Source organism: Macadamia integrifolia, chromosome 2, assembly GCF_013358625.1.
Source record: "Macadamia integrifolia cultivar HAES 741 chromosome 2, SCU_Mint_v3, whole genome shotgun sequence".
Classification (NCBI taxonomy): domain Eukaryota; kingdom Viridiplantae; phylum Streptophyta; class Magnoliopsida; order Proteales; family Proteaceae; genus Macadamia; species Macadamia integrifolia.
The window spans coordinates 1,028,185-1,040,487 of NC_056558.1; the positions used below are offsets into that span (position 1 = coordinate 1,028,185).

The window sequence follows — 12,303 nt, forward strand, 5'->3', positions numbered from 1 at the left end:
CCCCCCCCCCCCAAGAGAAAATTTGTGGCCTTTTTATAGGTTTCCTCTTGTTGCAAGTAAAGGGAATGGAAGTATATTATTTTTAAAAAGAGTAAAAAAAAAATTTGTAATCATTATTGTGTAACCTACCTGAACTTTCACATTTTATAATTATGCTTTTCAATATAAATTTTTAGCTTTTTTATTTTTCTTTTCAAACGCGAGAGATTTGATTGCAAAGTAAATAAAATCTATTCATCAAATTCAGATTGTTGAATGAGTTACACAATCACAATAAAAGTTTCCATTTTTAGTTTTGTGTTAACATCATTTCCCTTCGAACCAGCCATAACTGTAATTTGAATCGATGGTAAGATCATGGCCAGATTCAAACAAATCCAAGCTGAACTGAGATTGGAAGTCCAACTGAATGATCCTCGGCTAAGGGTGTATTTGATCTTTTCTTCACATGAGGCGAGGAAAGAAATTGGTAAACCAAGAAATCAAAGTGGTAAAAAGTTTCAACAAAAAAAAAAAGTGAAACTAAGGCACCGTCTGATAATATTTTTAAAAATGTGTTTTTCCTTTTTTTTCCTATGCTCAAAAACGGAAAACAACCCCAAAAACTGTTTGATAAACTTGTTTCATTTAACCTATTTTTTAAAACATAAATTGAAATTTATACTTATTTATGAATCCAGAAACGGGTTTGACGATATAAGTCAGACTTGTTTTTCCGTTTCTTGGAACAACTTGTGGGCCAAAAAATCAATGGAACCCGGATGAAAAGTTGCATCTCTCAACCCAGCATCTACCTTACCTGGTGGCTTTCCAAAGTTCGAAGGTTCTCTAGGGAAACAAGAAGGAATACGCCGAATTTTTGCTTTGCTAGTGGAAGCATTAAATCCACATCCGTTGATTCATTTGTGAATTTCTTCCAATTCTTGCCAGACCCTCATGAATCGATTATACTGAATCATTGTTGGGGATTGAAGTTTGAATTCCCCAGAAAAAAAGCACACCGACCCAAAGACTCTATCCAACCCTACTTAATTCGAGAAATAGATTTATCAAATACCAAAATATCTGTTTCCATTCTCAAAAACGTGAAAAATCGTTTATGCTATTTTTAGATACAGAAATAGTAGAAACATTATCAAACAATACCCAAGTATATATCACATCTGAAATCTATGTCATCTCACTCAAATATAATTAACATTCAGTAGGGCAATACAAATAGAAACCCATGAAAACCAAGTCTGGTTAGTTTAAGTTGCATTTGGTTGCAAACAATGGAAAGTGAGGGGATGTGAAATCACCTTTAAAAATAAAACAGAAAATAAAAGTTTTGTAATCACGATTGTATAACGTGACTAAAACTCTCATCATATTTGATGAATGTACATTTCATTGTGAGAAATTTATTTTGCATTTTAAATCAAAGAATTTGACTGCAAAGTAAAGTGACATTCGATAATCAAATTTGATATGTTTTGGGAGTTGGTTACACCATTATGTAAGGTGGTTAATTATAAAAAAAAAATTATTTTAATATCAATTTTTTTTACTTTCCTCCCCTTTATTTCTTTTGCAACTAAAGAAACCTAATTGTTTATAGATGCACTATCACAATCACTGATTTTCTTTGCTCAATTCAATTTTTACCTGATTTTCACACATTCATCTCCCTTGCAACTAAAGAAACCTTAATTGTTTTTATATGAACAACAATCACTGATTTTCTCTCCTCAATTCAATTTCTTTTTTTTTTTTTCACACATTCATCTCCCCATATTAAATATTTAAACATATTAAAAGAGCAATCCATTACACATTTGAAGCACCCACTACTGCAAGGTCTAGGAAGGGCAAATGTACATAGCCTTATACTTGCTTCACAAAAAAATCTGCTAAACCCCCACTTTCTCCTGCTTTGGGGGGAGCTAGCTACGAAATGCCAATTGTTTATGAGAACTGTCCTCTTAACTTCCCCTCTTCGATCCAACAAATCCATTGATGTTCCACGGCAAATTTTTAATCACCCTAACCAAGTAACCATAGTGTTCTATTCTCACCACTGTTTCGAAAACCAGAATCGGCTTTATTGAATCGGTCGATTTGGATCGATTGAAATCAGTTAAACCAATCCTGAATCTAGACGTTCCAATCCAGTCGATTCTAGGGTTTTTCTATTGGATCACTAGGTTTTCAGATTTGAGACCAACTCCAACTAATTCCAGTCCAATTCAACATTCGATCCCCCCTTCCGATTCTCATAACCCTGGCTATGATCAAAATCAGCACTAATCGATTCGATCCCCGATTCCGATTTTCATAAACCTTGAATCTCACAGGCTATCAAAATTCTACCAATCCTTCAAAAATTGTTTGAAATGAACAATAGTTGTAGAATTGCATACTACTTTCGACATCAAAGGCCGTTACTCAGTGCACAAAGGCTTCCCCCTTTACGAAGAGGCAGGTTCTCAGGACTCGAACCCGCACCACTGCACAGGCGGAAAGAACCCCATACTACTTTCGACATCATTTGGTATAATTGTACACAACAACTATGAGACAGGAGAGGCAAAGCATGATCGAAGCCATCCATGGCTGCCATAATAGAGAATGATAAGTTGAGTATTAGACAAGGACAGATAAAATAAATGAAATAAACAAATCAGAGTCTGCAAGATGAATATTCAATTTCTGAAAAAGCTTTGATAGCAAAAAGTCTTGGAGCAAATGTCTCAAGAATGATACATTGCCTAGGGCAGATAGGTGGGACCCTCAAACCACTCTCACTTAGCATGATCAATGTTTACCCTTTGACAAAGCTATTAGTAATCCATAACTTAAACAAAACAAAAGCAAAGAAACAGAACTTACTAGATCTACATTCAAAAATCCTTCTACATACCTGTCAGTAACCTTGATAAATTAACCCCTTAATTAGTTGGCTACATGAATATTTAAGTCGGAAGTGCTTGAAAAAGAAAAATTCTTGCACGTCCACTGCAGCAAAGTGAAAGAGAAGATTAACAGTTCATGACTTGTCATGTGTGAGTCCATGTGATAACAGGACCACACACATTGTCGTGTAACAACACTTCAGCTCCAAATGGTAAAGAGAGAACAGCTAAAGTTGAAATTAAATGTTAACGAAATCAGACAACTGCCATTATGTAAGTTAATTCATGGCAATCTCATATTTTTCTATCCCAATCATAAATTTAGTTCTCGTACCTGTATCGGTATCTGGGGAATCGATGCATATCAGTCACTTTTACCCCCTTGCTTTTCAGAAAAAGTACATTTTTTTACTGTTTTACCTCTGAAACAATACGGATAATGATCCAAATCGGCCTCAGCCAATATCGATACAATACCGATACTTGAAACCATGATCCAATAGACTTTCACTCATACACCTCCCCTCCTGCGGGGTGTTGGGGGGTGTTTTGGGGGTTTGCCAGCTCTCCACTTGATCTCCAAGCAAGGAAAAATAGCCTGTTGAATACGGGAATCTTGCTTTCCTAATTAGGTACAAAAACCTACATGGCCCAAAAGTCTGAAAACCAGATAAGATCCCCAAAAATTTAGACTTAAAACCAGATCATTAACCATCTTAAGAGTCTCCTTCAGTAAGAGAATGCAGCCAACCTGAGTAACCTACATAACTGCCTTAAAGATCCCCCCCAGTCACTCAGGCCAATATGACCAGGAAAGCCAACAAAACAGTCTTCTCATGGTACTAAACACGAAATCCCTAACCCCTGCTGACCCGGTTTTCCCATATAGCTACCCTTACTTTCAAGTTAATACAGAACTACCTTCAAAAAAGCCAAATATGCTGAATCTGTTTAGGTACCACGCTTGAAGATGAAAGAGTCAAAATGACTCAATAATTTACTCCGGAAATTCCATGAAAATGTTTCTCACCTCTCAGCCCATCTAGCTTTCCTCAAACATTATCTAAATCAGGTGTTTGTTTTTTGGAACAATGGAAATAATTTTGAACCACTGTACTAGCTCATCCTAGCTCAAATTTCCAGCAAGATGGATGTGGTACCAACTTGACCCACCTAAGTGCAGCCACATGGCAGATCATGAACCGTTAATGTTTGCTAGGCACGCTGGCATTGTGATAAGCTTTACGACCCTGCCAGAAATAGTGGATTAATTATAGGCAAACCAGCCCCTTCTGTCTTCATTAGACTCCATAATAATATTTTGAGTATTATAATGGAATATATAAATGAAATGGGCATATTAAAAACAAGGATGGTTATAAAAAAAAAAAAAATGGGAATTAAGGTTCTTACCATAGAAAATTCAATAAGAAAATTTAATACAAGATGATTGTGTTGGGAGGGGGGAGGTGGGGGTACAGAATACAGATATGACTAAAGCCTTTGTTACTCTCTCGTTCTCTATCCTCCAAGCTTATGGACTGTGAATCATAAATGCTGGATACAACACCATTAGATTGTCATCTTGTTGAAAATATCTTGCACCAAAATGGCTGAGACCATTGAAACAGTTTGGTTTTCAATACAAAAGAACTCTATATGGAAAAAAAAGGACCTCGTACCATTTTCCTTGGTTGACTTGTCCTATTGAACAGAATAAGTAAACAAAAAATGGCACCACCATGATGACAGAACAAGAAATTACAAATTTAGCAACGCACCTTATTAGCTTTGCCCTTCTCAATGCACTTTTTGCGAGGTGACAATAACAAAAAGAGCAAATACCAAGCAAAAAATTATGTTTCTGTCCACTCCATTTGCTCTCACTGTCTTCAAATCATAAAATTTATTGAGCCCAATCAACGACAATTAGAATCCAATAAAGCCAAAGATGTAACTGATGGCATCAATGCAGCCAAGACCATAAAGTTGCATGACTAAATACCACAGTTCATGGCTGCCATTGCGTCGTATTCAATCCAGGCAGGAAAGAACTCACTTCACCTCGACCACAGAGGCAAGTGTAGAGATGTACTGAGCACTGGAGATACAGCACTGAAGGGTATGTCTTCATTGCACTGTTCTTGTTCTGCTAACAGATTTGATGATGAAGCAGAAGGGAAGAGATGATGGGTTGCAATGGTATGCTGTAGGTATGCTGTTAATCTGAGATTGCCTCACCCCTGTTGCGCAACTTACTCTACACCAGACCAACCAATTAGAGATAATTAAAACCAAGCTATGACAAAGCAGGTCATATAAACACTATAATAGAACCAGGCACTAGGCAGATGTATACTGGGCCACCAGCAACAAAAGTCTCTTGTCCATCCAACTAACAAATCACTTAAACCGAGACAATCTTTTTCGCTTCCTGCTCTTTCTGATGATAAGAGCTTTCTTGGAACCATTCTTTGACTTGGGGAGAAAACCAACTACAGATGCAGGCCTGCCAAAAGATGTTCTGCCCTTCTTGGCCACCCACTTCAGTGGTAGATTATTTACCAGACTGCCAATGTCATTGGAATTGTTTAATTCAACTAGTTTTTGAATTTGGTCAAGCATCTGGCTCATCCAGGCCATTGACTGATCAAGGGAAATTGAATCATCCATGGGTTTTTTCCACAGATTGATTAAGATTTCTTTGAATGACTGAGATGCCATGGAAGGTTGATAACCTAGATGATTTTCGCAGACCATATTGACCTTGATGACATGCTTGCAAAAGTTTCCTTGCATTGACCATTCACAATCACAAAAAGCAAACTCGGACCCAGGATTCCAGACCAGATGTGTTTGACTACTGTCCTTTTGACTCACAACCTTGGCAAAGAGGTGATCCTTATCATCTAAGATAACGTCAGTGTCCTGAATTTGCAGTGCTCGATGCCATGATGTGGAAGCAATGTACTCCTCTTTAACATTTTGGAAGGAATCACTTTCATCTGCATAGCGATCAAGCCAGTAGATAGGATGCAACTCCGTTATCAGCTTGTGCACCAGCCAATCAACTCTTTGGAGTGCACCAATATGTGAATCATCATAAAGTTTGAGTTTCAGCTTCACATGATAAGCTTCAATGGCACCAGATGCTTCCTGGCTTGCAAGTGGAAGAGTTTTCATGGTTGTAAGCCACATTTCTGGAAGGGGAAGAGAAGTAGGGGAGGGAAAGAAAGTGCAAAGAAATTAAAATGTTAGTGCACTGGTTGGAGTAACAATTCCATGTCAGAGAGTGAGCAGTTAGGTAATCTAACCTATCTTCGGCACCCAACAGGCCTTAAAATACTGCATGAAGTCAGTTTGGTCAACAAAATCTTGGATGAACTCCTCCATAGCACCCACAGAATCTGCACCATCCCAGATACCATACACTATTTTTCCAAGACGTTTGAAAATTTCACGTTGAACTTCAATGTGATTGCACCTCCTGACAATGTTCCTCAGCCATGATCTACGAACACGCCAAAGGCAAAAAAGAACAGGACAGCAAAAAATTTCCCTGAAACACCACCCATTATATCATCATATTATTATGGATACATAAATAGCGTTACAACTGAATATTTAGATCAAGAGCATCTTACCTGATTGGATCAATCTCTGAAGCAGCATCATCTATTAGAAACCCATTGATCTTCCAAGCAGAATCAACAGCACGAGCTCGTTCTCGAAGAGCTTTCATCCATTTTGACACATCCTCCTTTGCAACAGAACGGGTAATGATCCATGCAACTGGGAGGGCGTGTAACCTCGAATCGAATACAAGAACTGTAGACAGTGGGTACTGCCATTCAAACATAAAACACCATAAAATTCCTATCCAGTAGATTCATGCATGATTTTATAAATCAAGGTACCACCAACCTTGAGTTTCTTTATGCCAAATGTTGAATCAGCAGCCATGAGACTGTGATGGCCAAAACGGATCATTTGTTGTAACTGCCAATCTGTTTGAATCCCTAGAATGAAAGGATCTGTATCAGAGCAATCCTGATAAAAGAATACATACTTCTTATTGCGCTCAACCCACATTCGTATGCTAGCCTGATCATCCAGATCCAATTCATGTGTTGATCGCTTGATGATCATGCCGAGTTTGTGGACATACTGAGATGCAAGGCTACTAACTTTTGCATCTGCACCACAGTAGCGTTGAACGCCTTCAATATGTTTCTGTAAGACATTTTCCACTGGTATTCCAAGATAAATCATGGACATTGTCTGCTGCTGGATCTCATTAGAAATATAGGGTATTTTCTTGGCACCAGGGCCAATGGCATCTCTATCAAGTGGTCCATGACATAGAACACCCGATTTATTTACATGACGTCTCTCATAGTATATAATGAGTGCAACTGATGGGCGAGCATACAAACGCTTAACTGCGAAACGGCACTGACAGCCCCGCATGGACTGTGGCCTTGCAGCTCGGTTTCTGGTATTGAGTCGATATCTCCTACTGGGCAATATATTACCACCCTCTCCATAATTCTCAGGACCAAATGAACACCAATACCTATGCAAAAATAAATAAATAAATAAACCCAACAAAAAATATTAATTTTCTTGAAATGAGAAGTATTCTCACCCCTCAAGGATGGGCAAGAGCATCATGACAAAATCAATGCCTTGACATCATACTACAGGAGACCAACCGATGAAGCAATCCAGTTGATTTAATTGGTATTCCACCTTCTGGATGAATAAAATTCACAAAAACAGGATATTTCTAACACTCCTGCTCATTCAATGGCTTGGCGTTATAGCATGATAGACGACATCTTAGAAGCATATAGTTTTTTATTCATTCTGCAAATGATGGCAAGCACAGGTTGATGGATAGGCAGGCTAAATATATTTGTACTTATAACATTAACAGGAAACTATTTATCTTCAATGCCCAGAAGCCCTAAGAATACAATAAGGCAGACAATATTGAAGGATAACAATTAAGTTAAAGACTTACACCCTGTACTCCAAATATTCATCACTCTTGTTGTTCTTTACACTGCCTATTTCTCGCTTTCTTCCTCTCTCAATGTGAAAACGTGTTGGGCACTCCACATTAGAACATTCTCCCAGCATGAATTCATCAACTCGGTCATAAGGAATGAGGGCTACCTCATCATGGTGCTCATCAGTTCCATACTTGGTCCAATTCAAATCGACAGCAGAGAAATCTTCCTGCGGGGGATCTTGCACCGGAATATCAAGGATGGAATCTTTTATCTCCATCAGCTCTTATATGGCGTTTGATGTAAGGAGGCTCCTGAGGCAGCCACTAATTTTATTACCAATTATTGAAATAATAATAATAATGCATTCATGTGCATAAAGAACCAAATATCAACCCAACATATAGAATTTGTTAGTCAGAAGATAAAGCCACCTACGAAGTGTCACAAGCTTAATAGAATCTGGAAACACACAAGCTGAAGAGACTCTGGAAACAATATGACCTCTTCCTTGATAAGTTGGAGTGGCCTTCCTTACCCTTTTGGACCATCAGAACAAGAAGCTAAAAGAATAAAGGGAAATAGGATTAATTTCCTTTACTGAGTTGACGCATACTATGGCGAAAGAAAGGGGCCTATAAATCCAGGGGGTCAAAACAGAATGAATGTAAGCAAACAGGCACAAATGCCATAATTATGGCAAGGCCCAGCCTTCACAATGATTATTCTGTTCTCTGTAGAATATCTCTTCCTTTTTCTTTTTCTTCTTTCCGGGCAGAGAGACAGGGTGGGGAGGGGTAGAAAAATAAAAATAGAATGAAAATAAGAAAACCAGGCCATAGCATAGCATACTCACAAACATTATGAGTCCAAATATTCATGTCCTGAGATAGATCTTAATTCCTAACTACTGAGCTACTGAGCTGGAGATTCTTCAAAGAGTTATTCATTTCATCGAAGATTAGTGGAAAATGAATGCATATGAAAATCCGTAAAACAGATAGATAAAACAACCCAATTTAGGCAATAGAATCTATTAAGCTTTAGTATGATAAATTTTATCATCAGATATTCCCCAGTGCTTGTCCCTTCAACTCTTGTGTTTGTACCAGATGATCAAAATCAAAGGTTCCAAAATTGGGGTAACCAGAGGAAAACTTACAGATGATGCCGTGTGCTCTCTCTTCCTAAACCTAACAGTCAACAGTTCATAACCCATTGAATAAGGAATACTGGGAATCTCGTAATATCTTAAACCTACTGAAATGAATGATTAACAAGAAAAAAAAATAAAAAATAACTACAAAATTACTTTCAGAAGAAATATGAACTACTCATGATAGTGTCATTAGGTTTGGACTTTGGATCCTAATCAATACATAAGAAAGATTCCATTTTCGATATCCTAAAATATTCATCAAAAAGAGAAAAATGTCAGGAACTGAAACGATACCTTAATAATTCTCCATCTCTGTCAGACGAATAGATGAAAATAAACACTGAAACGTGAGAGAGAGAGAGAGAGAGAGAGAAAGAGGGTTATAAGATACGAATAGATGGAGGATGAGAGGAGAGGTTTACTCCTGGAGGTTGGACCTTGGAATTGCAGTTGCAGGTTTGCGCACGTCGGTGTTGAATGAGAGGGAAAAAAATCACTAGGGCTTCTTGTATACAGAGAGCACGTGCGAGGCAGGGTTTAAGATTAAGATATTAGAATCGATCTCGGGATCGGGAAAAGGCCGATCACGATCGGGCTCGACCCATATCGGCCGAACTGAACAGAAATACCCTCATTGTCCTATATTATCTCGGAGCCAAGGCAACCCTAAGATTTTATTAGGAAAACTCCAAAGAGGAATATAAAAAAACTAATATTACAATTGAAAAATTGGGAGACCAGCTCTATCTTCATTTGTAATACGATTGTAATTACAAATAATACCCTTTAGAATAGTAGAAAAAAATAGAACTGGTTAAAGAAAGATGGTTAAAGATTCGGAAGTCAAATTTGCAATCAATCTAAGTTTGACTCTTCTTTACTCCTTAGGGTTACTCACATGGGATATTTTAATGCCCTTCATTACTTTCGGCGAAAATTGAATAATTCTCAATTAACCCCGATACAATTCTATCCATGTAGTTGTATGATCAATATGGATCCACGGGACTAATCAAACCTTCGACTTGAATATCCGTTGTTGAAAGAAGAAAAAAAAAATACACTAATCACAAAATAAAATACCCCTAATTATCATTAAAAAATTAATTCTTTTACCTTGTTCTCATTTGACCGTAATGATCTATCAATATGAAATATGATATCGATCAAGAATTAAAATTGAACATAATCGAGATGCATGCAAAGGATGTTAATCGGATTTAAATCCTCTCCGGCCAGAGGGCTAGAATCCAGAGTCGCCTGACACAAAAGTTTAGTAAATCGGGATTTCAAATCTAAGCCATTTTCCATCCGGATTGGCCTGCATTGAATGGGTCTTTATATTTTTTCCCTTGATCCACTCATCCACTGATACGGAATTGACCGATATTAAAATGAATCGATCGATCGATCCAACCAACCCGATATGAATTCCTCAAGCCAATGATTGTGAGTCGAGCTATGGATATTAATTTCGAATCCTAACCTTTTATCGAAATCGAACCAATCATTGAAATTAAAAACTTTCAGCCTTATCCAATCTGCCACGTCGCACATATATCTGTAGATATAGATATATCCAATGGACGAGAGGACAGGAACCATGCTTCCTTTTTACCGTTTCATGAAATAGTTTATTTCAATAGACGCATTTCCATGATACAATTTCTTAAAAGGATTTCCATATTGCAAAAAGCCACAATGTTAAATACCCTTTTTTTTTTTGTAGAACAATGTTGAAAGACATTACATTTTTAGCTTATTTCAATCATATGACCCATTATGTATAAAATTACCCTCTTTATAATTTTCATCGTCTCCAATGATACACTTTTACCAAACAATGGGTAATTTCTTTTTATAACATGAAAATGATGTATAGAAAAATTAATTTTGTTTATACATCAACTCATGATTATATGATGAAACGAAAATGTTTTATTAAATTTAGGTCCCATTTTGACATTGCTACGTGGCTGAAAGGCTGATTTAATTAAAATGTTTTCCAACTGTTGGAACCACAGTCCTTTGATTATCATATGAGAAGCATGTATTATATAAATTGAACTTGATTAACCTACATTAGCAGTATTGTAAGAGTGTATATACATCTTAAGTTCGACTCGCACTACGCACACCTTGGGCCACTCACACGGGGGTGTTTAGTGCTCTTCACTGCTTTCAATGAAAGTTGAATGGTTCTCATTTAACCCCGGTATGACCGGATACCCGTCGTTAGAAAAAAAAAAGAATGTATACGTCACCATCCAATAAAAGTTTTAGGCCAGAATATGTAATTCACTAGTAATGCATGCTCTAAATTTAGTTGGAAGAAAAATTAACTCTCTTCAAGCAAATTTATACATTTTCCAATATCCTGAGAGTTAAAACCAACTTCATGTATCAAAAAGCATGAATTTAACTTGGAGGGAAAAATAGGTTTGATGGTGGGTAAAGACCTGAACTGCAATGCAAGTGGAAAGAAACTTTGAACTGTGTTTTCCTGCAGTCAGCCACTCTCTGAATAGTCAATGGCACTGTTCTCTGAACATTCTGCCCAGTAAGGCGAGATCAGAACAGCAGCTTCCAGCCTTCCCTCAACAAAAACCTGCTGTGTGTGTTGTGGAGAAGATGAATAGCTCCGGCATGGATGATTCATATGCCCAAATGCAAGAGAATTTAGGCAGCCTCCGAACTTCTTGTTAGAACAGAGTACATTAACCAAATCATGTCATGCTCGACAATCAGAAATTAAGATACACAGAGATATAATGTTAGGTACTATATTGCCTATTACATATGGTAATGGGGGAATAATAAGGTGTTTAGAACTGCCAGCCATCGACCAAGTAAAACCATGGGTAACATCCATAAATGGACTAGAGACATGAACCTTCACCCATCTATTACTCGTACCAAAAGCACTACAGTTCCAGATCGAAATATTGGTCCAAGTCATACTGAATTATTCATGGCCAAAATGTTAAGCACACCCAAATCCCTAGGTATGTGAATACTAGTGTCTTGACCTGTTTAGAATGCACGTGCTCATGGCACCAAGATGATACCATACAAAATACTTCCATACTGCTTTCTGGTTGGACTGTTGGAGTTTTAAGTCAATTGTCTTGGAGATGATTATGCAGCAGAAGCACTATCAGGAAAGGCAGTAACCTCTAAGGAGACAAAGGAAAGTGCAATATGGAGTGGAGTAGTGGACTCTACAAAGAGAGGG

At 37.5% G+C, this 12,303-nt stretch overlaps 1 protein-coding gene across 5 annotated transcripts; it reads right to left on the minus strand.

Moving 5' to 3' along the window:
• Nucleotides 1-4,452: 4,452 nt before the first annotated feature.
• LOC122069387 lies at nt 4,453-9,656 on the minus strand. Of its 5 annotated transcripts, none has more exons than XM_042633407.1 (7): nt 9,363-9,656; nt 7,921-8,223; nt 6,819-7,470; nt 6,539-6,738; nt 6,209-6,453; nt 5,254-6,094; nt 4,453-5,154 (listed from the first exon to the last, which is right to left on the minus strand). In XM_042633407.1, the coding sequence occupies exons 2-6, from the start codon at nt 8,187-8,189 to the stop codon at nt 5,298-5,300; spliced, it is 2,163 nt and encodes a 720-aa protein (XP_042489341.1). In that variant the 5' UTR covers nt 8,190-8,223; nt 9,363-9,656; the 3' UTR covers nt 4,453-5,154; nt 5,254-5,297. The 5 variants fall into 5 exon arrangements, with proteins under 5 accessions (XP_042489341.1, XP_042489335.1, XP_042489325.1 ...); XM_042633401.1 differs by adding an exon at nt 8,348-8,472 and having other exon boundaries at nt 4,453-6,094; XM_042633391.1 differs by having other exon boundaries at nt 4,453-6,094.
• Nucleotides 9,657-12,303: the final 2,647 nt, after the last annotated feature.